This window comes from Schistocerca gregaria, chromosome 3 (assembly GCF_023897955.1).
Source record: "Schistocerca gregaria isolate iqSchGreg1 chromosome 3, iqSchGreg1.2, whole genome shotgun sequence".
Taxonomy (NCBI): Eukaryota; Metazoa; Arthropoda; class Insecta; order Orthoptera; family Acrididae; genus Schistocerca; species Schistocerca gregaria.
The window spans coordinates 941,857,138-941,882,533 of NC_064922.1; the positions used below are offsets into that span (position 1 = coordinate 941,857,138).

The 25,396-nt window shown below is 42.4% G+C and overlaps 1 protein-coding gene across 1 annotated transcript in view; it reads right to left on the reverse strand.

The window, feature by feature from the left end:
- LOC126355716 (polyglutamylase complex subunit TTLL1-like) overlaps positions 1–25,396 on the reverse strand; it is a 186,122-nt gene that overhangs the window by 146,292 nt on the left and 14,434 nt on the right. The window contains exon 2 of the mRNA XM_050006084.1: positions 18,820–18,951. Coding sequence (XP_049862041.1) covers positions 18,820–18,951 — 132 coding nt within the window. The remainder of the gene's footprint in view (positions 1–18,819; positions 18,952–25,396) is intronic.

Sequence of the window (25,396 nt, forward strand, 5' to 3'; positions counted from 1 at the left end):
TGAGACTTGCGTTGGCTGAAAAAAAGACCAAGATTGGCACGCAAGATAGTGCCCCTTCAGCAGGATAATGCATCACCCCACACTTCAGCGATAACAATCGCGAGTGCATGATCTAGGCTTTGAACTGGCTCGTCATCCAGTCTATCCACCAGAATTAGCCTCAAGTGACCTCTTCCTGTCCCATAACTTGAAAGTTCACCTTGCCGAGAAGAAATTTTCGTCAAATGTGGACGTGATAGCTGCAGCCAATGAGTATTTTGTAGTCTGACAGAACCTACAGGGTGGCGCACGAAGTGTGTTACCATTTTGTTTTTGAATATAAACTTTATTGTCAATACAATCTGAAAGGAACATATACTACAATGAAGAGCCGTCCATGGAGATTTGTTCTAACTCAGCACATGCTCAATATGTCCACCATTTCGTTTCCTATCTACCTTCAAACGAACACTGAAGCTAGTGATTACCCTACAGCATATGTCTTCCGTAATTTCACTGTAAGCTTGAGGAATAAGTCTTCTGAGCTCCATTAAATCACGTGGACGTTTCCGGAACATTTTTTCCTTTAGGTACCCCCAAAGAAAAAAGTCACATGGATTGAGGTCTGGACTATTGGAGGGCCAATTTTGTCCGTCAGTGAAGCGACCTGGAAACCTGAGTGAAATGATCCACATGTCGAAATGCTCGTGTAAAAACTCCAACACAGTGTTTGCAGGATGTGGCCTTGCTCCATCTTGCATGCACCACTGCGTGTTGAAGGGCAAGGCAGTAGCAACAACCTGTGGAATGAAGCTATTGCGAAGCATGCTCAAATAACGCTCGTTGTTCACAGTTTCTTCAAGGAAACAGGGTCCAGTAAGTCCGTGACTGGAAATTTCTGCCCACGCTGTAATCCTCAGAGCATAATGTTGTCGTTCATAAAGCACTTGTGGGTTGTCAGTGGCCCAAAAGTGTACATTTTGTTTGTTAACCACACCGTCTAAATGAAAATGCGCCTCGTCTGAAAACCAAACGTTGTTGAGAGTTTCTTCCCCAACCTCCGTCCACTGAGCAAACAGTAGTCTCTGCTGCTAGTGTTCTTCAGTGAGCTTCTGTGCACAGGTCATCTTGTCTGGGTACATACGGAGGTCACTTATAAGAATGCGTTGAACGGAGCGTCTGGATATTCCCAGTTGCACCGCTACCTTTCTACACTATTTCCTTGGACTTCTTTGTACAGCAACTCGTACCGCATCAATATTCTCCAACAAACAGGCTTAGGCTGAGGTCGCTTCGCTTCCAATATTGTTACTTCCTGTACAAAATTTATCGTACAACCTGTGAATGATCTTCTTGCAAGGGACCCATAGTGTGTTAAACTGTTGTCGAAAACGCCTCTGAGTCACAACAAGGCTTTTCGTGTCATGAAAAAGTAACACAATTGCCAATCGTGCTGTGTCGCCAGTCTTCCATTGTCAGCCATTGCTGCTTACTAATCTCCTAGCGGCAGTATAGTGAATTACACGTCATTCCGTAACTCGTTTGTTTTTCCAAGCTCTGCTGGTACTGCTGTGGAGGTCCCAGCAGCGTATCTAATGTGAGTCGTAAATTGCGGAAGAAAAATTAGTAATACATTTAGTGCGCCACCCTGTATTTTTCCGATGAGATGAAAAAGCTGGGGGATCGCTGGACCAAGTGCGTATCTCTCAAGGGAGACTATGTCGAAAAGTATGGTGAATTGTTTACAAAACAAACCTTGTTTTTTGCTTTTTCACCAGACTTCTCAAACCACCGTCGTAGTTTCGTATAGCTCAGTGGCCTGGGTCGAAGTCTTCCTATTGGGTGGCACCTCAGCGACTTGTGTGTGACTAAATCACCCTAGTTATCCATCGGGGGAAAGGGGACTATAGTTTAACGTGGAATTTGAACCACGTGTTGTTTTTTGGCGAATCCTTACATCGTTGATAGCTGACGGATAGGTTAAAACGAAGACTGCAACATCTACGGTTTGACCGAAATTCTGTGCCGTGACCTCTCGGTTTCCAGTCACGCCCGTTGTCGCTAGAACACCAAGCCTGGAATATAAGTATATAGTTAATCTACAGGTTTTGATGAGTGTTTGCGGGTATCGAAATATGTGACATAAATGGCCGTATACTTTGTTTGCATCGACTTATAAGCTTAAATTTTTCACACCTTTAAGGAACGGTAGACCTTACTGTGTGACATAATTTTTAACTTGACAAAAAGACGCCACAACAGTCACACAGACAGGCAAACAGATGGACAGCAAAGTTATCCTATAACGGTTCCTTATTTACCAATTGAGGTACGGAACCACAAAAACCCAGAGGTTCGTTTGAAGACTATATTGCTTTACTAGGGATTCACTAGAGTAGTATGTCTTTAAGGAAATCACAGAATCAGAATTAATTTGCTTTACATAAAACAATAAATCAGATACCATGTTATCCATAGCTGCTATCCATTCTGGTCAACAATCCGACAAACTCGTTGCAATACACATCACCATACGATCTTACTGGTGTACAGGCAATAGGAAACCGAGGCAATTGTTTAACAGCAAGTACTGCAAAAAAAAATGATTCAAATGGCTCTGAGCACTATGAGACTTAACATCTGAGGTCATCAGTCCCCTAGAACGTAGAACTACTTAAACCTAACTAACCTAAGGACATCACACATCCATGCCCGAGGCAGGATTCGAACCTGCGACCGTAGCGGTCACGCGGTTCCAGACTGCAGCGCCTAGAACCGCAAGGCCACCACGGCCGGCAGGAAGTACTGCAGCCTTAGTTTACGTCATGTAGCGCAAGTAACGCCCTCTCTGTTCCAAATTGACTAGCAGAGGTCCATTTCGATGCAGTAGTTTATAACATTTTCTTAATATATAAAATCAATAAGCATATCTGCATATCAGTTTGAAATCTTCAAGAAATGCCTGCCTACAACGTTCTTGCTCATATCTTATTGGTGAAGCGATCCACCAAAACCTATTCAAAGGACCATTATTGTAGATTCATACAATCCTCTACAAATTATTGCATCAATATTGAAATAAAAATTAAGAAGGTTTTGTTGAAGATCGTCTTGATAAAATAGTTACATACCAATTTGAAATTCGTTTAAAGCTAAAACCTAGCGAAGTCACTCACATCATAGTTGTAAAATGATCCCCTAAATATTTAATATAAAAGGAATATAAACGTCCTTCTAAACAATTTTTATTAAGATCTGTTAACATCAAAGTAAAAAAAATGAAGATCAGTATGTCAAGGCGGATTACATTTAATAAAATACACGAACGCCCTCTACAGACGTAAAATTTCACATATACACGTAAGACGTATCTCTAACTGCGTTACGCTGTTTGCAATAAAACAAACTGCCATTATACCTAGCTTTTAAGGCTAAAAACTGAATAGTGATTTACTTTTTTCGTGGTAAAATAGGTATAGGGTTGGATGTACCAACAAAATGAAATACAAAACGATCCACTAACAATAATAAATTATCTTCTCACATATTGGATGACTTCACCACTAAGCATGTTGTAAAGGGGCATTTCTTGAATATTTCAATGTGATGTGCAAACATGTTTGTTGATATTAGATATTAAAAAGGGATTTTAAACTACTTTATCCAAATAAAACTCTGTTAGTTAACTTGTAACGCAGAGGGTGTTACTTGCGGTGTATGACGTAAACTAAGGCTACTGTACTTGCTGTAAAAAAAAGAAAAAAACTCCCTCAGGTTCCTTCTGCGTCGGCCGCTGTGGCCGAGGAGTTCTAGGCGCTTCAGCCCGGAACCGCGCTGCTGCTACGGTCGCAGGTTCGAATCCTGCCTCGGGCATGGATGTGTGTGATGTCCTTAGGTTAATTAGGTCTAAGTAGTTCCAAGTCTAGGGGACTTAGAACCATTTGAACCATTTTTTCCTTCTGCCTATGCACCAGTAAGATCGCCTTTTGGCACGTACTGCCAGGGGTTTGTTGGACTGTAACTCAAATGGTAGGTTGACCAAAATGGATAACTGCTATTGCATAACATGATGTTTTGGTTGGCTGGTTGATTTGGGGGAGGGGACCAAACTGCGAGGTCATCGGTCCCATCCGATTACGGAAGGATGGGAAAGGAGGTCGGCCGCGCCCCTTCAAAGGAACCATCCCGACATTTGTCTGGCGCGACTTAGGGAAATCACGGAAAACCTTAATCAGGATTGCCGGACGCGGGTTTGAACCGTCGTCCTCCAGAACGTAGTCCAGCGTGCTAACCACTGCGCCACCTCGCTCGGCCATGATGTTTTACTTATTGTTCTGTGTTGAGTAAATTAATCGTGATTCTGTAATTTCTTTGTATTTTAGCAGTTGTTGTTGTTGTGGCCTTCAGTCCTGAGACTGGTTTGATGCCGCTCTCCATGCTACTCTATCCTGTGCAAGCTTCTTCATCTCCCACTGAACATGTATATTTGTAACCGAAATCTAGTTATGCAAGACTAATAAAAATTAATTGGATTGTGCCTGATATCTGTGTGACTCTCCTTCCTCATAGTTTACGATGGCTGTGCATGGCAGTCCTTACAGAATCAAGACTGGATTAGTGTGTCTTTGCCTTTCTCTGATCTTTAAACTGACTAGCTTTGTGACTTTGTGCGGAGTTGGAACATGTTGACGTTTCTGTGGAGCCCAAGGCACTTCAAGCAGATTTTTGTTTTCACATTCGTTGGCTTGGTCAACTCACAAGCAAACTGTGATATTGCAGTCTGCCCTAGACCTTGGGCTATGCTAGAGCCGTCGTCACACGGACTGTGCATCCGAACGTTGAGCGTTGAGCGTGCCGAGTTTCTGACGTCACAGCGTGGAACAGCACGTTCGGGAGTCTTTCCGAACGTGCAGAGCAGTATCTGGCGTGTCAGATACTCTGAGCGTGCGTCTGAGCGTTGACCAATGAGATGGCACAACGCCACCTACGTCACACGCACGCCGTCTCCTTGCAGTACAGAGTTGTGAGCCGCCATATTGGCATTCATTTCAAGCCTGTATGTATACATGCCGTTTCTGAGCACCAGCAAATTGAGAATCACTGGAAAACCCCTTGTTAACTGTGTGATCCGTTCCAATAAAATAATGAGAAACATCATATTCGTGGCAAAAGAATTATTGTAACGAGCGTATTACGAGAGTAGGCTGTTTGAAGGCAGCGACACACTGAGTATCAACCCAAAACGCATTGTTCTTCGTACAGTTGCTTATAATTAAGTTTCAATTAATAACATAATTATCTACGATTAACGTTTTTAGCAATGGGTAACACATTATTTTTATAAAGTAACCTGTTGTTGGTTTGGCGTAATGAGTAGCGTATCTGTCCAGTGACGAAGATGTATGAGACAGGGGAAATACCTCTGAGTTCAAGAAGAATATAATAATTCCAATCCCAAGAAAGTAGGAGTTGACAGGCGTGAAAATTACCGAACTATGAGTTCATAGTCACGATAGTAAAATACTAAACCGAATTCTTTACAGAACAATGGAAAAACTGGTAGAAACCAACCCGGGGAAGATCATTTTGGATTGCGGAGAAACGTAGGATCACGCGAGGAAATACTGGCCCAACGACTTATCTTAGAAGATAGGTTGAGGTAAGGCAAATCTAAGTTTCTAGAATTTGTAGACTTAGGGAAAAAGCTTTTGACAACGTTGACTGGAATACTCTCTTTCAAATTTTGAAGGTGGCAGGGGTTAAATACAGGGACCGAAAGGCTATTTACAATTTGTACAGAAACCAGATGGCAGTTATAAGAGTCGAGGGACATGAAAGGGGAGGAGTAGTTGCGAAGGGATTGAAACAGGGTTGTAGCCTATCCCCAAATTTATTCAATCCATTTATATATAAGGCAGTAAAGGAAACAAAAATATTTGGAGTAGGAATTAAAATCCATGGAGAAGAATTAAAAACTTCGAGGTTCGTCGATGACATTGTAATTCTGTCAGACAGCAAAGGAGCTGGAAGAGCAGTTGAACGGAATGGACAGTGTCTTGAAGGGAGGATATAAGATGAACATCAGCAAAAGCAAAACATGGATAATGGAATGCAGTCGAATTAAATCAGGCGATGCTGAGGGCATTAGATCAGGAAATGAGACACTTAAAGTAGTAAAGGAGTTTTGCTATTTGGCGAGCAAAAAAATGATGATGGTCGAAGCAGAGGGGATATAAAGTGTAGACCGTCGACGGCAAGGAAAGCGTTTCTGAAGAAGTGAACCTTTTTTACTGCTGAGCCTAGATTTAAGTGTCAGGAAGTATTTTTATTGAGTGCAGCCATGTATGGAAGTGAAACATGGACGATAAACAGTTACGTCAAGAAGAAAATAGAAGCTTTTGAAATGTGGTGTTACAGAATAATGTTGAAGATCAGATGGGTAGATCATGTAACTAATGAGGAGGTACTGAACAGAATTGGAGAGGACAAAAATTTGAAGACAAAAATTTGTGGCACAACTTTACTACAAGAAGGGATCGGTTGGTAGGACATGTTTGAGACGTCAAGAAATCGCGAATTTAGTGTTGGGGGGAAGCGTGGAGGGTAAAAGTCGCAGAGGCGACCAAGAGATGAATACACTAAGGAAATTCATAAGAACTTAGGTTGCAGTAGTTACTCGGAGATGAAGATGCTTGAACAGGATGGAGTAGCATGGAGAACTGCCTCAAACCAGTCTCTGGACTGAAGACCACAACAACATGAGCAATATAAACATTTTTACTATGTACTGACTTTATATGCTCGACCTTGTGCTTCTGACCAGACACTTCCTTCACAACTGAGGATATGGTTTTAATTTTATCCTGGCAATTGGTTATTCTATTTGCCTACCACTTACTCTTTGCCTTCGCAATAACATTTTATGCACCTTACAGTACTGTTTGTAATGGGCTATAGTAGCTCGATTGTGACTACTTCTAACATTCTGACGTAATTCCCACTTTGTTCTACATGATATTCTTATCCCACTGGTCAGCCACCCAGGCTGCCTTTTACTGCTAGTACCCCGTTTTGAACGTTTTAATAGAAAGAAACTTTATAAAGGATGAGAAATGTGTTACATTTTTGTTGTGTGTATCTGCGACTAAGCATCTCTGCTATATGATGAGCAGCAACTTTCCTTCTCAAATTTTGTTACATTTCATCCTGGATTTTCCATTGTTTGATTACATTCGTGTTACATTTATGTGTTATATTTATCGTCTATGTTATATTTATCGTCTCATCATATATCAATGGGGGCTACTCTGGGAAGAAGGTAGAGCTGGCAGAGGCTGCAAGTAAGATGGGGCTGGACGTTTTAGCTGTAAGTGACATTCGGGTAAGGGGTGAGAAAGAAGAGAAAGTGGGAGAATACAAGGTCTACCTGTCAGGAGTCAAAGCAGGAATAGCACAATGGGGTGTAGGGCTGTACATCAGGAAAGAAATGGAACCGAGCGTAGTTACAATAAGGTATGTAAACGAACGACTGATGTGGATAGATTTGACAGTGTCTAGCAAGAAAATTAGGATTGTGTCAGTATATTCGCATTGTGAAGGAACAGATCAAGATAAGATGGATAGTTTTTATGAGGCACTCAGTGATGTAGTTGTTAGAGTAAAGGACAAGGACAGTGTTCTGCTCATGGTGGATTTTAATGCCAGGATTGGAAATCGAACAGAAGGGTATGAAAAGGTTATGGGTAAATTTGGAGAGGATATGGAGGCCAACAGGAACGGGAAACAACTCTTGGATTTCTGTGCCAGTATGGGCTTAGCAATCACGAACTCCTTTTTTAAACATAAGAACACTGACCTGTATACTTGGGAAGGCAGGGGAACCAGATCTGTCATTGACTATATAATAACAGATCAGGAATTCAGGAAGGCTGTGAGGGACACACGTGTATTCAGGGGATTCTTTGATGACACTGATCATTATTTAATCTGCAGTGAAATTGGGATTGTGAGGCCGAAAGTGCAGGTGGTCAGGTCCATATGTAGGAGGATAAGAGTGGAGAAACTTCAGGATACGGAAATCAGGCACAAGTACATAATAGCGATCTCAGAAAGGTACCAGTTAGTTGAATGTAGTCAATTACAGTCATTGGAAAAGGAATGGACAAGGTACAGGGACACAGTACTAGAAGTGGCTAAAGAATGTCTTGGAACAGTAGTGTGTAAAAGAAGGAAGAAGCAAACAGATTGGTGGAATGACATAGTCAAGGCAGCCTGTAAAAGGAAAAAGAAGGCGTATCAAAAATGGCTACATACTAGAACTCAGGTAGACAGAGAAAGTTATGTTGAAGAAAGAAACAAAGACAAACAGATAATTGCAGCATCCAAGAAGAAATCTTGGGAAGACTTTTGAAACAGGTTGGAGACTATGGGTCAAGCTGCTGGAAAACCATTCTGGAGTGTAATTAGCAGTCTTCGAAAGGGAGGTAAGAAGGAAATGACAAGTATTTTGGACAGGTCAGGAAAACTGCTGATGAATCCTGTGGATGCCTTGGGCAGATGGAGGGAATATTTTGAAGAGTTGCTTAATGTAGGTGAAAATACGATCAGTAATGTTTCAGATTTCGAGGTAGAATGGGATAGGAATGATGATGGAAATAGGATCACATTTGAGGAAGTGGAGAAAACGGTCAATAGATTGCAGTGCAATAAAGCAGCTGGGGTGGATGAAATTAAGTCAGAACTCATCAAATACAGTGGAATGTCAGGTCTTAAATGGCTACACAGGATAATTGAAATGGCCTGGGAGTCGCAACAGGTTCCATCAGACTGGACAAAAGCAGTAATCACGCCAATCTTTAAACATGGAAACAGAAAAGATTTAACAGCTACAGAGGTATCTCTTTAATCAGCGTTGTGGGTAAAATCTACTCAGGTATTGTTGAAAGGAAAGTGCGAGTATTAGTTGAGGACCAAATGGATGAAAATCAGTGTGGATTTAGGCCTCTTAGGGGTTGTCAGGACCAGATCTTTAGCTTACGGCAAATAATGGAGAAGTGTTATGAGTGGAACAGGGAATTATATCTATGCTTTATAGATCTAGAAAAGGCATATGACCGGGTTCCTAGGAGGAAGTTATTGTCTGTTCTACGAGATTATGGAATAGGAGGCAAACTTTTGCAAGCAATTAAAGGTCTTTACATGGATAGTCAGGCAGCAGTTAGAGTTCACGGTAAATTGAGTTCATGGTTCAGAGTAGTTTCAGGGGTAAGACAAGGCTGCAACCTGTCTCCACTGTTGTTCATATTATTTATGGATCATATATTGAAAACAATAGACTGGCTGGGTGAGATTAAGATATGTGAACACAAAATAAGCAGTCTTGCATACGCGGATGACTTAGTTGTGATGGCAGATTCGATTGAAAGTTTGCAAAGTAATATTTTAGAGCTAGATCAGAAATGTGAGGAGTATGGTATGAAGATTAGCATCTCCAAAACGAAAGTAATATCAGTGGGAAAGAAATATAAACGGATTGAGTGCCAAATAGGAGGAACAAAGTTAGAACAGGTGGACGGTTTCAAGTACTTAGGATGCATATTCTCACAGGATGGCAACATAGTGCAAGAACTGGAAGCGAGGTGTAGCAAAGCTGATGCAGGGAGCGCTCAGCTGCGATCTACTCTCTTCTGCAAGAAGGAAGTCAGTACCAAGACTAAGTTATCTGTGCTCCGTTCAATCTTTCAACCAACTTTGTTGTATGGGAGCGAAAGCTGTGTGGATTCAGGTTACCTTATCAACAAGGTTGAGGTTACGGATATGAAAGTAGCTAGGATGATTGCAGGTACTAGTAGATGGGAACAATGGCAGGAGGGTGTCCACAATGAGGAAATCAAAGAAAAACTGGGAATGGACTCTATAGATGTAGCAGTCAGGGCGAGCAGGCTTAGATGGTGGGGTCATGTTACACGCATGGGAGAAACAAGGTTACCCAAGAGACTCATGGGTTCAGCAGTAGAGGGTAGGAGGAGTCGGGGCAGGTACCTGGATTCGGTTAAGAATGATTTTGAAGTAATAGGTTTAACATCAGAAGAGGCACCAATGTTAGCACTGAATAGGGGATCGTGGAGGAATTTTATAAGGGGGCTATGCTCCAGACTGAACGCTGAAAGGCATGATCAGTCTTAAATGATGATGATGATGATGATGCTATCAGTTTTATCAGTATGTCATGTCCTCTTTGTGAAATGACACCATCGTTGTCAACAACAAAATTAGGAAACTACTGGGAAAGCAAAGAGAGCTTCACTGCAAGTTTAAACGCAGCCAAAAGCTCTCAGACAAAGAGAAGCTAAACGATTTCAAAGTTAGCGTCAGGAGGGCTATGCGTGAAGCGTTCAGTGAATTCGAAAGTAAAATTCTATGTACCGACTTGACAGAAAATCCTAGGAAGTTCTGGTCTTACGTTAAATCAGTAAGTGGCCCGAAACAGCATATCCAGACACTCTGGGATGATGATGGCATTGAAGCAGAGGATGACACATATGAAGCTGAAATACTAAACACCTTTTTCCAAAGCTGTTTCACAGAGGAAGACCGCACTGCAGTTCCTTCTCTAAGTCCTCGCACGAACGAAAAAATGTCTGACATCGAAATGAGTGTCCAAGGAATAGAAAAGCAACTGGAATCACTCAACAGAGGAAAGTCCTCTGGACCTGACAGGATACCAATTCGATTCTACACAGAGTACGCGAAAGAACTTGCCCCTCTTCTAACAGCCGTATACCGCAAGTCTCTAGAGGAACGGAAGGTTCCAAAAGATTGGAAAAGGGCACAGGTAATCCCAGTTTTCAAGAAGGGTCGTCGAGCAGATATACAAAAGTATAGGCCTATATCTCTAACGTCGATCTGTTGTAGAATTTTAGAATATGTTTTTTGCTCACGTATCATGTCATTTCTGGAAACCCAGAATCTACTCTGTAGGATTCAACATGGATTCCGGAAGCAGCGATCGTGTGAGGCCGATCTGGCTTTATTTGTTCATGAGACCCAGAAAATATTAGATACAGGCTCCCAGGTAGATGCCATTTTCCTTGACTTCCGGAAGGGGTTCGATACAGCTCCGCACTGCGCCTGATAAACAAAGTAAGAGCCTACGGAATAGCAGACCAGCTTTGTGGCTCGATTGAAGAGTTTATAGCAAACAGAACACAGCATGTTGTTCTCAATGGAGAGACGTCTACAGACGTTAAAGTAACCGCTGGCGTGCCACAGGGGAGTGTTATGGGACCATTGCTTTTCACAATATATATAAATGACCTATTAGATAGTGTCGAAAATTCCGTGCGGCTTTTCGCGGATGATGCTGTAGTATAAACAAAAATTGCAGCATTAGAAAATTGCAGCGAAACGCAGGAAGATCAGAAGCGGATAGGCACTTGGTGCAGGGAGTGGCAACTGACCCTTAACATAGACAAATGTAATGTACTGCGAATACATAGAAAGAAGGATCCTTTATTGTATGATGATATGATAGCGAAACAAACACAGGTAGCAGTTACTTCTGTAATTTATCTGGGAGTATGCGTATGGGATGATTTGAAGTGGAATGATAATATAAAATTAATTTTTGGTAAAGCGGGTGCCAGGTTGAGATTCATTGGGAGAGTCTTTAGAAAATGTAGACGATCAATAAAGGAGGTGGCTTACAAAACACTCGTTCGACCTATACTTGAGTATTGCTCATCAGTGTGGGATCTGTACCAGGCAGGGTTGACAGAGGAGATAGAGAAGATCCAAAGAAGAGCGGAGCGTTTCATCACAGGGTTATTTGGTAAGCGTGATAGCGTTACCGAGATGTTTAGCAAACTCAAGTGGTAGACTCTGCAAGAGAGGCGCTCTGCATCGCGGTTTAGCTTGGTGTCCAGGTTTCGAGAGGGTGCGTTTCTGCATGAGATACCGAATATGTTGTTTCCACCTACTTATACCTTCCGAGGAGACCACGAATGTAAAATGAGAGAGATTCGAGCGCGCACGGAGGCTCTCCGGCAGTCGTTCTTCCCGCGAACTGTACGCGACTGGAACAGGAAAGGGAGGTAATGGCAGTGGCACGTTAAGTGCCCTCCGCCACACACCGTTGGGTGGCTTGCGGAGTTCAAATGTAGATGTAGATGTAGAAGTAATCACCGCATTGAGACTCGAACATTGTATTTTGCCTCTGGAATATTTACTCCAGAGGGTGCAATCATGATTAAACATTACAGCAGAGCCTCATGTTGATGAGACAGTGCCTGCAGTATCGTTGCCTTGGTGGCTAACGTTACAAAGCCAGATCAGTCAATAAACCAGGCTGTTGCCCCCATAACTACAAAAATGCCCTTTGCCACTCTTCAGGAACCACTTGTTAAACCCTCCCTCGCACAGCACGTTTTCCTAATTGCGAAGCACGCCAGACGCGGTCTCCATCGTGGATGGTGCACCGTTAGAAGTGAGTAGGCGCAACGTGCTCCTCGTCGTGGCTCCCCAGCGGCAGAGTTCGGCTGAAACAGGCTCGCAAAACACACAGTTTGTATACGAACATGCTACGTTAGCTTTATTAAAACGTACACTTCTTCCATTGTTCATGTGTCACCCATGATGTTATGTTTACAGTATACATAAAGGAAAGTTCACTGTTTAGTCACTAAGGACCTCAGCTTTTAAAACTTCCATTACAATTAGTGCCATACAAATTTACAATATTCTTCCACAAACAACAAAAAAAAGTATTTTCATCCTCAGTTTTCAGTAAAATCTCAAGGTCATTTTACTAAATCATTGCTTCTAGTATCAGAATTTATCGAACATATGAAATACAAGTGAAGAAACAATGAAGTGCAAAATCTCGTACTGAAAGTAGTGCAAGCTCTCTTGTACATTAACACAAATTATTTACTTACTGCTATTAAATCTTCAGTGCTTCATGTAAATACTTGTTCAAGCACACAATTGTACATTTTATTTAAGCGGAATTATGTATTTCTAAATTTGGAAAAATGTTTTGATGTACAAATGAGTACTGAACTGCGATCGAATGAGTTAGTGATCGGGAAAGTAATCTTTCAGTTAATTGGTTCATGTTCCCTGGCATGTTCACAAAATTAGACTAACATGCTCCTGAGGAACAGCGATCTTATATGTACATAAATCTTATATGTACATAATTTCGATTATTGCAGAAACTGTTGTTATTCAATTAATAATAAAGACCGAGAATCTTTGACAAAACGCGTAGGTAAATACAAAACTGCTTTGAGGCAGCATTACACGAACGAACATCATTTGAGTTTAGAACTTAGTACCTGTATTCCCTATACTACAGTTCCTCTTCTTTCTTATGATTTGTAAATAAAACTTTAATTGTACAGCATTACAATGAATGCAACGTTTTACAAATCTTGATGCTTAGTTTAACGCTTATTAATATATCGTTCATATTATTAAGATTAAGTAAGGAATTAATAACAATAATAATAATACTGGTAACAAAAATGCTGACTACAACATTGTACATTTTGTATCCACAAGAATAAATTTATTAGAATAACAAAAATTGTTTTAAAATTAGAAAAATTAAACAGAATTGCTATAGGATTTAAATTTCACATGTATTACAAAAAAGTGAATATATGATATTTATGTTGATAATTTGAATGATTTGTTCAACTTTTTTCGAACATAAAATTGATCTGTCTAATTTCTGTAAATTAAAGTGTATACTCAATGATATTAGTCGTGACATGCACAACATAACATTCTTGCCTTTTTCTTACTCTTAAAAAATGTGAAATTGTGTTATGAATGTCTATGTCTCTGATATTACGATATCAAGAAGGCTTTAAACGTCAATAAATCATTAAGTAACATTTAATATATGTGGTCTTCGCCCAGCGGATTTCCTGTCGTTTACAAGAAACTTTTATCATTTATAGTCGCCGGATTTTTTTCTATTAAGCTATATAGCTTTTTGTGTGGACATTTGAAAAAACGTGCTAAAACGACTTTAACGACATGTCATGTAAGGGACACAGTCAAACAGTATCAAGATAACAGCGCCGCAAGCTACTGTTCCGGCGTCAGGAGAAGTGGTTCGACAAACTACTGCCCTGTTACACCAAATGTAAGCCAACACGTAAGTCAGGTGCGGCTCTTGTGTTTACCTGTGCGCTTGAAACCCATGACTCTTTGTTCTGCTGTTGTAGCACTCAGTTAACTTGCTCATAAAGCTATTGCGACACTCACGGTGTAGATGACAGTCAGGAAATTTGCCTTACTGTCCACTGTAACTTGGCGAAAACTGCGCCGCGACATATTTATTAATTCTGGATATATTTTCGGTGGCCTGTCACAGCTGTTTCGCCCTGTATATACACTCACGCTCATAAATTACGGATAATGCTGATATATGGTGAAACAACGCTCTGGTGGGCGGTTTGCCTGTTTAAATCACCATGCGGTGCATTTGACCTGCGGTCGTCGCACGGTGGCGCTGGCAGCAGCCCACGTACGCAGAGGTGTGTTGGTGCATGTCAGAGTACGGTGCAGCGAGTAAGTGTGCAGACGTTTCCAGACGTGCTAATGATGACTGTCTGTTGAAAATGGCTCAAAGAACACATACTGATGACGTTATGAGAGGTAGAATACTAGGCTGGTCAAACACAGCAGGTCGTAGCAAAGGCCCTCCGTGTGCCACAATGTGTGATCTCAATATTATGGCAACGATTATAGCAGACAGGAAACGTGTCCAGGCGCTACAGTACGGGACGTCCACAGTGTACATCTCCACAAGAAGACCGATACCTCACCATCAGTGCTCGCAGACGGCCATGGAGAATTGCAGGTAGCCTCGCTCGGGACCTTACCGCAGCCACTGGAACAGTTGTCTCCAGACACACAGTTTACAGACGACCGAACAGACATGGTTTATTCGCCTGGAGACCTGCAAGGTGCGTTCCACTGACCCATGGTCACAGGAGAACCCGTAAATCCCAGTGTCAGGAACATACATAGTACATGGTCATTGGAACAGTGGTCCCAGGTTATGTTCACGGACGAGTCCAGGTATAATCTGAACAGCGATTCTCGCCGGGTTTTCATCTGGCGTGAACCAGGAACCAGATATCAATCTCTTAATGTCGTTGAAAGGGACCCGTATGGAGGTCGTGGTTAGATGGTGTGGGGTGGGATTATGATTTGTGCACGTACACCCCTACATGTCTTTGGCAGAGGAACTGTAATAGATCAGGTGTATCGTGACGTTATTTTGCACCAGTATGTCCGCCTTTTCAAGGGTGCAGTGGGTCCCACATTCCTCCAGACGGATGATAAACGAACGGCCCCACCGAGCTGCCATCATGGAGGAATACCTTGAAACAGAAGATATCAGGCGAATGGAGTGGCCTGCCTGTTCTCCAGACCTAAGCCCCATCGAGCACGTCTGGGATGCTCTCGGTCGACGTATCGCTGCACGTCTTCAAACCCCTAGGGCACTTCAGGAGCTCCGACAGGAACTGGTGCAAGAATGGGAGGCTATACCCGAGCAGCTGCTCGACCACCTGATCCAGAGTATGCCAACCCGCTGTGCGGCCTGTGTACGTGTGCATGGTGATCATATCCCATATTGGTGTCGGGGTACATGCGCAGGAAACAGGGGCGTCTTGTAGCACATGTATTTCGGGACGGTTTCCTCAACTTATCACCAATACCATGGACATACAGATCTGTGTCGTGTGTGTTCCCTATGTGCCTACGCTATTAGCGCCAGTTTTGTGTAGTGCCATGTTGTGTGGCACCACATTCTGTAATTATCCTTAATTTATGAACATGAATGTATAAGATATATACGTGGTTTGTCTCTTAAGAGCCGTCAGGCGCATTTACTCTGGTGTTCCGGCAGATATCTGAAAAGTGTTTTCTGCTATATGTATCTGCAGTCAGTCCTAACAAATACTGCCCGGCACGTTATTCGTGAGACACCCACCGTCGACGTTACAAACTTTATTATTATTACTTTATTACTATATCTTCGTCGTTTACCAGCCAAGGCTGGACAGACTGCGTCACAAATACAATGTTTATCAACTAACATTTATACAACACCAAAATTTATATTACAAATAAAAGAAAATATTTATGCAGTGCGCAAAAACACATACAACATGAAATGAAATATAACTAAACAGGAAAGTAAAACTTCATAGTAGCAAATGAAAATACCATAAATCAAAATGTTTACAAAACCATGTAGATCACACACATAAAGTTTCGTTTTGGCAAAATATGTACTTTAAGTGAAACACAAAATTAAATGTGCATTTAACTGAGAACATAAAAAGAAGATTAAATTTAGGCAAAAGTATATATAAAACATAACAATATTTATTATTTTGTCCATTCACTAGAACGACTGCTGAAATACTCTTCCACGGGATATATTGGATGTTGTTTCAAATTCGCAGCAATTTTTTTCTGAAATAATTCAGATGGCAGGGATTTCACTTCTGGAGGCAGTTGATTGTACATTTTTAGGGCGACTGTTGGAAAGCTGCCTTGTGTACTTGATAGGCGACACCTTGGCACTTCAATGTTCCTCTTAGGGCGAGTGTCATGATTACGTATTTCTTGTCTTATGTTAAAATTCCTTTGATTTTCTTTTATATAAATGAGGCAGAAAAACACATACTGGCTAAAAACAGTCATTATGCCTAGCCTGGTGAAAATAGGCTAGAGGATATGATCCTGGTGACTTTTTTTGTGTTAGCAACGCATCTTTGCAGTCTGAGGAGTGTCCCCACAACAAGAGTCCATAGCTAATGTGGCTGTGGAAGAGTGCATGGTAGACTATTGTGAGAAACTGGTCATTTATTACCCTCTTCAGCTTCCTCAGGAGGTACATCAAACGAGGAAGTTTGATGCATACATATGCAGTGTGATCATTCGAGGAGATTTTGCTGTCAATCTTGAAGCCCAGTAGTCTGACAGTCTCCATGTTTTCTTGCTCGTAAATGATGGTTAGACTGCATATCAAATGTTGTTTTTTTTTCATTGATCTTCATTTTTTTATAATGAACCATTCTTTTATTTCTTCAAACATCAAATTTGATGCACCAAGAGCTACTGCGGCTGTATGACCTTTGGCAATAAGGGTAGTGTCATCTGCAAACTGCAACATTTGACTATTACAGCTCATATCATTGACCTATATGAGGAATAGTAGAGGTCCTAAGACTGATCCTTGGGGCACTCCATGTTCCAGTTTTTGTTCAAGAGAAGTTGCTCTGTGCACTAATATTTCCTGCTTTCGGTTTTCCAAATAATATTGGAGTGTTGATAAAACAACACCTCCAATACCATAGCATCTTAACTTGACTATTAGTGTTGTGTGAGAGATGCAGTCAAAGGTTTTGCTGAGCTCACAGTGCCACACTCTCTCTGTCTTCAAAGCTCTGTCGAATCGTTTATAGTAAGTCCAGTGTGGCTGTCACTGTTGATCTCCCTTAGCGGAATCTGTGGAGTGTGTTTTGGTATAAGTTGTTTCCCTCAAAGTAATTCAGTACCTAGTGGTGCATCACAGACTCAGTAACTTTGGCTAGTACTGGTACCACTGAGATTGGTCTGAAGCTGGGCACCTCGCAGTGAGCGCCAATTTAAGGAAGTCTGGGAAGACACCAGAAGATAGACATTTGTTTATTGCTATGGCTAATGGCTGAGCTAATTCTGCAATAACTTTCTTTAGCAGTGTGCAGGACATGCCATAGATGTCTACACTTTCTGAGTGTTTGTAGGAGTTCACAATTTTTATCACGTCTTCAGGGTGTACTTCCTTCCAGTTTTGAATACTGCAACTGTCTGCATTTGTTATGTTTGCAGTCGGATCTACGTCAGAGTGTGGAATTTCACTCACTGTCTTTTCCACTATTGACAAAATATTCAGTGACGTCATCAGGGCTACATGAATTTAAGTAGGAAGTAGTCTTCTTTCTGTTCTCATTTACAAGATTCGAGGCAGCTTTACAAGGATTTTGGGCCTCTTTAATGCATGTATCATTATATTTCTTGATTCTTAAAATGGAATTTTACATGCCCAACTAAATCTAGAGAGATAGTCTTTTTGTCGACGTACACATTAACAGGGACAGTAAAACTGGTAGGATAACCAGTAACTCCAGCAGCGGCATCACCGCCCTGGCCCACACTGGCTGTTACCGCCGAGCGTGCAGCGCTACTGAGTCCCGTCCGTGCTGCATTGCTGTTTACTCTTCGTGTTGTACTGTCCCTGTTAATGTACGTCGATAAAACAAATATCGGACTAGGCTAATTTGGGATAGCTCTATCGAATGAGCACGTAAAAATCGACTTTCAAAATCATTATATTTGTAACGGAAACGAATCGGCGCTCTCTGTCGAGAGTTGGGGGTCGCACGAAGGACGTTACGAACAGTGTGTGTTTGGAATGACGCCAGCTGCATACAGCAAAAACGGAATTGCAGATATCTGCCGAAACACGACAGAAAATGCGGCTGACGACCCTTAGGAGGGGCTACCGGTTCATCGGCAGTGGTGTATCTTGCAAATACAATGGTTTCACAGCACTTGCCTGCCTAGCGGCTGGAGACTGTCTTCAGGTGTACGGACACCACTGCCTCATCACCGCTGTCATCTTTTATGGGTACCTACGTATTGTTGGCTCTCGGTAGCGATGAGGCACCGAAACCTGAGTTACGTGCCAAAGGTGTTCGCACTAACTTATTCGGTGGCAGAATATTGTCGCCAAAGCAAACTGGAAACCGTGGAACGTGAGCTCACCAATAGAAGTTCCAGTCGTCATCTGGTCCCACCTGGAGCCAGCCGCGCTTCTCGAAGTTACTGACCAGCACAGACTTGTCCAAGTCCGTGCAGAAGGTCACACGCTGCTTCTCCGAAGATGGCTGTAGCAACCTGCATGGTCAAATAGTATACCTATAGACTACGTTCATAACAATATTTTTTTTCTAAAATAGTCTAAGCCTCAATATGTCGTAACTAATGACTAACACATACACACACACTCACACACACAGTCATAGAATTGACATACACCTTAATGATCTCACACATATAGGTTTGCAAAATCATTTTAATCAAATGAAGAGCACCACTCGGTAAAATGCGAGACATTACAGGAAAATGTACGGCACGGATGTCCGACATGATCTACCTACAAGATCTACATTGTCAGCTAAAATTTAACATTACATTATTGTACTATCCTAAAGCATAAATACCTGACATACTGCACGTTTGATTTTATTTTTCTTTCTGTTCGCCTCCCCCCCCCCCCCCCTCCCTTTAGACGAGAGTGATGGAATATTCAAAACCTAGCGCATCGCGCAAGCGCTGTAGTCTGGTGGTTTTTGTAGGTCAGTTTGAGGTTTCTTTTCGTAGCTTGAGATATACCACAAATGCCCTATATCAAATTGTTCGTCTCTACTTCCCCTACACCACTGTGGTAGGTTGTAAACAGCTGTTGTTTACATCGTGCATGTCAAACTTCGCGCCTTGCTTCGCTTCCAGTCTGCATCTCTCCACGACACATTAAAGTTGCTGGCACACATTCTATTCTGCACTTTTTCTTTGCTTTTCTCCCAAGTCCTGTCGTAAAACCTCAAAAGCCTTTCTTTCAAATAACGTCTCGAGATCCTGGAAAAGATCGGTCCTAATCTGTGGTCTAGGCACCATCCAACGGGACGGGGGGAGGGGGGGGGGGGGAGAAAAGACACGGGGTGCAGTCCAGTGAGTGCACAGGGTACTGAGACGCATGCCAACTGGCAATCCCACCCATGGGCGGGTGTTGGGAGGGAGACATCCCTCATTGGCGAAGAGTGCAGGGTACACAGGATGGCCAGGAAATTTGGCGAATGGCGACTGCTTAAGAAATAAGGAATTGGCTCTGTCAGATGTGTAGAGGGAGTCTCCCCCTGCGTCTGTGAAGAGACTATCAACAGGACTGGTGTGAAGGGCACCAATAGACAGACGCACCCCACAATGATGGACAGGGTCAAGGAGCTTCAAAGTGGAAGGAGCTGCTGAGCCACAAACCTCACTACCGTAATCGAGTCTGGACAAGACCAGAGCATGGTAAGGATGGAGAAGAGAGGAACGGTCTGCACCGCAAGATGTGTGGGCCAGGAGGCGGAGAGCAATAAGCTACCCCATGCATATAATCTTTAGGTGACAAATGTGAGGCAGCCATGTCAGCTTGTTATGAAAAATAAGGCCCAAGAAACGGGACTGTGGTACAACCTCGAGGAGCTGGTTGCCTAAATAAAGTTCTGGATCAGAATGTACCGTGGGTCGACGAGAAAAATGCATAACCCGCGTTTTGGAGGGGGAAAACTGGAAGCCATGGGCGGTGGCACACGCAGAGACCCTTCGGATGGCGCCTTGAAGCTGGCGCTCAGCAGACACCACCGAACGGGGGAGCTGCACCAGACGCAAAAATCGTCAACGTACAGCGCCGGGGTAACCAGAGGCCCAACAGAGGTGGCAAGCCCATTTATGCCAATGAGGAAGAGCGTGACACTTAGCACAGAACCCTGTGGGATAGCATTCTCCTGAATCTGAGAGGTGATGAATCAAGTGCCAGCTCGAACCCGGAAGAGCCGTTAAGATAAAAACTCGCGGATAATAATCGGAAAGGGACCACGGAAGCCCCATCATTCCAGGATACAAACGCCACACTGATGAGTACATACTCATGAGAAACAATTTGAGCCATTGGAACGCAATCGCTTTGTGGTTTGTGGGAAGCTGGATGGATGTATAGACAGATTGCTGCACCTGTTGGGCGCCATGTATCGGTGATGTGTCAAAGCTTCAGCAGTGGTCTGTGGAACATTCCCACGCCCAAAGACAAGGTCCTGAACGTCCAGGCAGTACAGACGCGAGTGAGGATGGACGTATTGTGCGAGCTGCGGTGGGCGACGGATCGTCATCCAGGGAAGAAATCGGGGCACACGTTGCACCTGCTGTCTCACCAAGGAACATTGGGAACAGTCTGCTGACAGCAGCACTGAGATCACATGTGTTTCTTGTCAGGCTGCCACTCACACCGTGACACTGCCGAGCACGAGTACTCAGGTGTCGCGAAAGGGTTGCCTGGACAGTGGAATGGCACTATTTTGTCTTCAATGAGTGTAGGTTCGGTCTGTATGGGATTGATGGAGGTACAGATGTACGGCGTCGACCTGGTGACTGGCCTAATCTGGAGTGCATTCGTCCGTGACACACGGTTGCCACCCCAGGCTTTATTGTCTCGGGTGAGGGCATCATTTACAACTCGTAGTCACATTTGGTGCTTCTGCAGGATAAAGTAACCACTGTCCAGTACACTGCAAGGAAGGTGACGTGCTTCTTTAGCAGGACACATCCACATGTGGCTGCATCTTCTGGCCAGCAAGACCGTCAGACCTCTCACCAGTTGCATACGTATGGTACTTGATGAAGTGGGGAATTACTCTTCCTCCAGAGCCTGCAAGAACCATTGCCGAACTGTAACGAAAGAAGCAAGACGCTTGGGACAGTCTATCACATCGTTTGCATGCAAGATACACCCCTGCGTTGCCGCCAGAAGGGAGTGCACCGTATATAGATGTTTTTCACTTGGTCTGAATTTATCAAGATGAACTACCTGTAACATCTCTTGTTAATAAAATGACCTTGTCCTTAAAGGTATTGCAATTTTTTCCCCGGCTGTGTACATATTTAGGTCTATTCCATTTTACGACCACAGAAAGAGAGTTCCTGTTACAGTACAGACCTAATTCTGAAATGTGAAATATGTTATACAAGTGTCATAGTCCGTCACATGTAATGCCCATTTTCAAGTTGAACAACACACCTTTGTTTGAACCGCCATTAGCGGCCATTACAGCAAAGACTAAATCCGTTGACAGTGACGACGAAAACGTGAAAAGCATTAAGTGAATACAAAGTACTTATCGGAATTAAAAACTTACATAATATGACGAAAGCATTAACGATCTAACTTCATCAATGAGAGTCCAATGGGCCGCAATAGTTTGTGATTCGCACATCTTGTATGGTATCCTAGACGGACCCAACAGTATCGAGATCAGGAACCTGGCGAAGCACTGTAGCGTCCTCCCGTCCGTGACGTCTTCCTCAAATCATTCCCCGCGCAATACGGGAGCGAAAGGTTGGTACATTTTCTCGACGGAGGCAAAAGTGGACTACGTGTTGCCGAAGGCTGACAAACGGATAGTCTTGTCCGAATTGATTAGAGAATATTTTACTAATTGCAACAGACACTTAGCCGACTTTGTGTTGTCTCCAAGGAAACCCACGAGAAGACTGTCTCATTTCGTCCCCCTCGAAACTTAAATATATATTTATAGGACTCCTAATGAGTATGGCGTGCGTTAAACTACTTTTCAATATTTATATAATTTCCAATGGTTGTAACGTTTCCTTCTTCACCGCAATGTCTGCGAGCAGGCCACGCAAGTCGGAAATTATTTTGAGGTGCAGTCAATTTGGAATCTTTACAAAGACTCTGCAGCAGTCTCGTCAATCTTAATTGGTGATTTCTTCCTTTTTCCTCATCGAAATGTATCATTAATCGGTCAAACTGTTGGCTGTGCTAATCTGCGTCTCCTCTAAGATTTTTTGCTAATGAGAAAACCTGGATGAACTTTTGATATTAATGTATTTAACCTTCGGTTCCAACCTTCAGATGCGTTGTTAGTGCGATGGCGTCTTCGACAGCAATTTCACGGATCTCTTACTATACGGTTGTCATCAAACACTAGTCCAGAAGTAGCCGCAGAAGTCCTGAAGTAGGGGAAGATTTGCTAGAACTGAACGCGTTCTTATAAAGTAGCGCATTTCTTCGTTTTCTTTTTGTACAGGTACAAGACTGCAGCACTGAACTTGACTCCCCAAACGTCATCAATTAAAACGAAAATTACAACTCATAAGCGCTGTTTCAGGAAAAAAACTTCTAGCTGACTGGACGATACCGATTTCGAAATTCTAACAATACCACCACTAATGACATCGACAGGAAGTGCAAAATGGCTAAGCAAGGATGGCTACAGGACAAATGTAAGGATGTAAAGGCTTATCTCACTAGGGGTAAGGTAGATACTGCCTACAGGAAAATTAAAGCGACCTTTGGAGAAAAGAGAACCACTTGTATGAACATCAAGAGCTCAGATGGAAACCCAGTTCTAAGCAAAGAAGGGAAAGCAGAAAGGTGGAAGGAGTATATAGAGGGTCTATACAAGGGCGATGTACTTGAGGACAATATTATAGAAATGGAAGAGGATGTAGATGAAGATGAAATGGGACATACGATACTGCGAGAAGAGTTTGACAGAGCACTGAAAGACCTGAGTCGAAACAAGGCCCCCGGAGTAGACAGCATTCCATTGGAACTACTGATGGCCTTGGAAGAGCCAGCCCTGACAAAACTCTACCATCTAGTGAGCAAGATGTATGAGACAGGCGAAATACCCTCAGACTTCAAGAAGGATATAATAATTCCAACCCCAAAGAAAGCAGGTGTTGCCCGATGTGAAAATTACCGAACTATCAGTTTAATAAGCCACAGCTGCAAAATACTAACACGAATTCTTTACAGACGAATGGAAAAACTAGTAGAAGCCGACCTCGGGGAAGATCAGTTTGGATTCCGTAGAAATACTGGAACACGTGAGGCGATACTGACCCTACAACTTATCTTAGAAGCTAGATTAAGGAAGGGCAAACCTACGTTTCTAGCATTTGTAGACTTAGATAAAGCTTTTGACAATGTTGACTGGAATACTCTCTTTCAAATTCAGGTGTAAAATACAGGGAGCGAAAGGCTATTTACAATTTGTACAGAAACCAGATGGCAGTTATAAGAGTCGAGGGACATGAAAGGGAAGCACTTGTCGGGAAGGGAGTAAGACAGGGTTGCAGCCTCTCCCCGATGTTATTCAATCTGTATATTGAGCAAGCAGTAAAGGAAACAAAAGAAAAATTCGGAGTAGGTATTAAAATCCATGGAGAAGTAATAAAAACTTTGAGGTTCGCCGATGACATCGTAATTCTGTCAAAGACAGCAAAGGACTTGGAAGAGCAATTGAACGGAATGGATAGTGTCTTGAAAGGAGGATATAAGATGAACATCAACAAAAGCAAAACGAGGATAATGGAATGTAGTCGAATTAAGTCAGGTGATGCTGAGGGAATTAGATTAGGAAATGAGACACTTAAAGTAGTAAAGGAGTTTTGCTATTTAGGAAGTAAAATAACTGATGATGGTCGAAGTAGAGAGGATATAAAATATAGACTGGCAATGGCCAGAAAAACGTTTCTGAAGAAGAGAAATTTGTTAACATCGAGAATAGATTTAAGTGTCAGGAAGTCGTTTCTGAAAGTATTTGTAAGGAGTGTAGCCATGTATGGAAGTGAAACATGGACGATAAATAGTTTGGACAAGAAGAGAATAGAAGCTTTTGAAATGTGGTGCTACAGAAGAATGCTGAAGATTAGATGGGTAGATCACATAACTAATGAGGAAGTATTGAATAGGATTGGGGAGAAGAGAAGTTTGTGGCACAACTTGACCAGAAGAAGGGATCGGTTGGTAGGACATGTTCTGAGGCATCAAGGGATCACCAATTTAGTATTCCAGGGCAGCGTAGAGGGTAAAAATCGTAGATGGAGACCAAGAGATGACTACACTAAGCAGTTTCAGAAGGATGTAGGTTACAGTAGGTACTGGGAGATGAAGAAGCTTGCACAGGATAGAGTAACATGCAGAGCTGCATCAAACCAGTCTCAGGACTGAAGACCACAACAACAACAACAACCACCACTAACAAAGTAGATTAGATATCAGATTAATGATGTTGCTTACGCAGCATATGTTCGCTTTATCGGACAACAACAAAACTATTGACTGTGGATGGTATCGTTAGAATGGAAATAATGAAGTCACTGCAAAAAAGTGGCACTGTAAAAAAGTCATTAATTTTGGCACTTATCTCGAATGGATTCCCACATAGACTTCATTGAAGTTGTTATGGCTCATCTTGTTGATTCTAGGGTGATTACACCTTGACTGCTAGAAGGTCCGGATCTGTATTTTAGCAATATTTGAAGATCTAACAAACGCGTTTTTCAGGAAATTCTTAATGATCAAACAATCCCAGATCAGAAAAATGGTATGGTAGAAATAATTTTTGATTTGGTGTTCACGATCCACATTTTTATTAAACTTCTTGTAAATTCACATATACTACTTCTGAATTGTCACATCCTCAAGAAAACAGTTTTGTATGAATCTTCATATATTTAATTTCCACTTTAACCAAACACAAGACTTGACTGT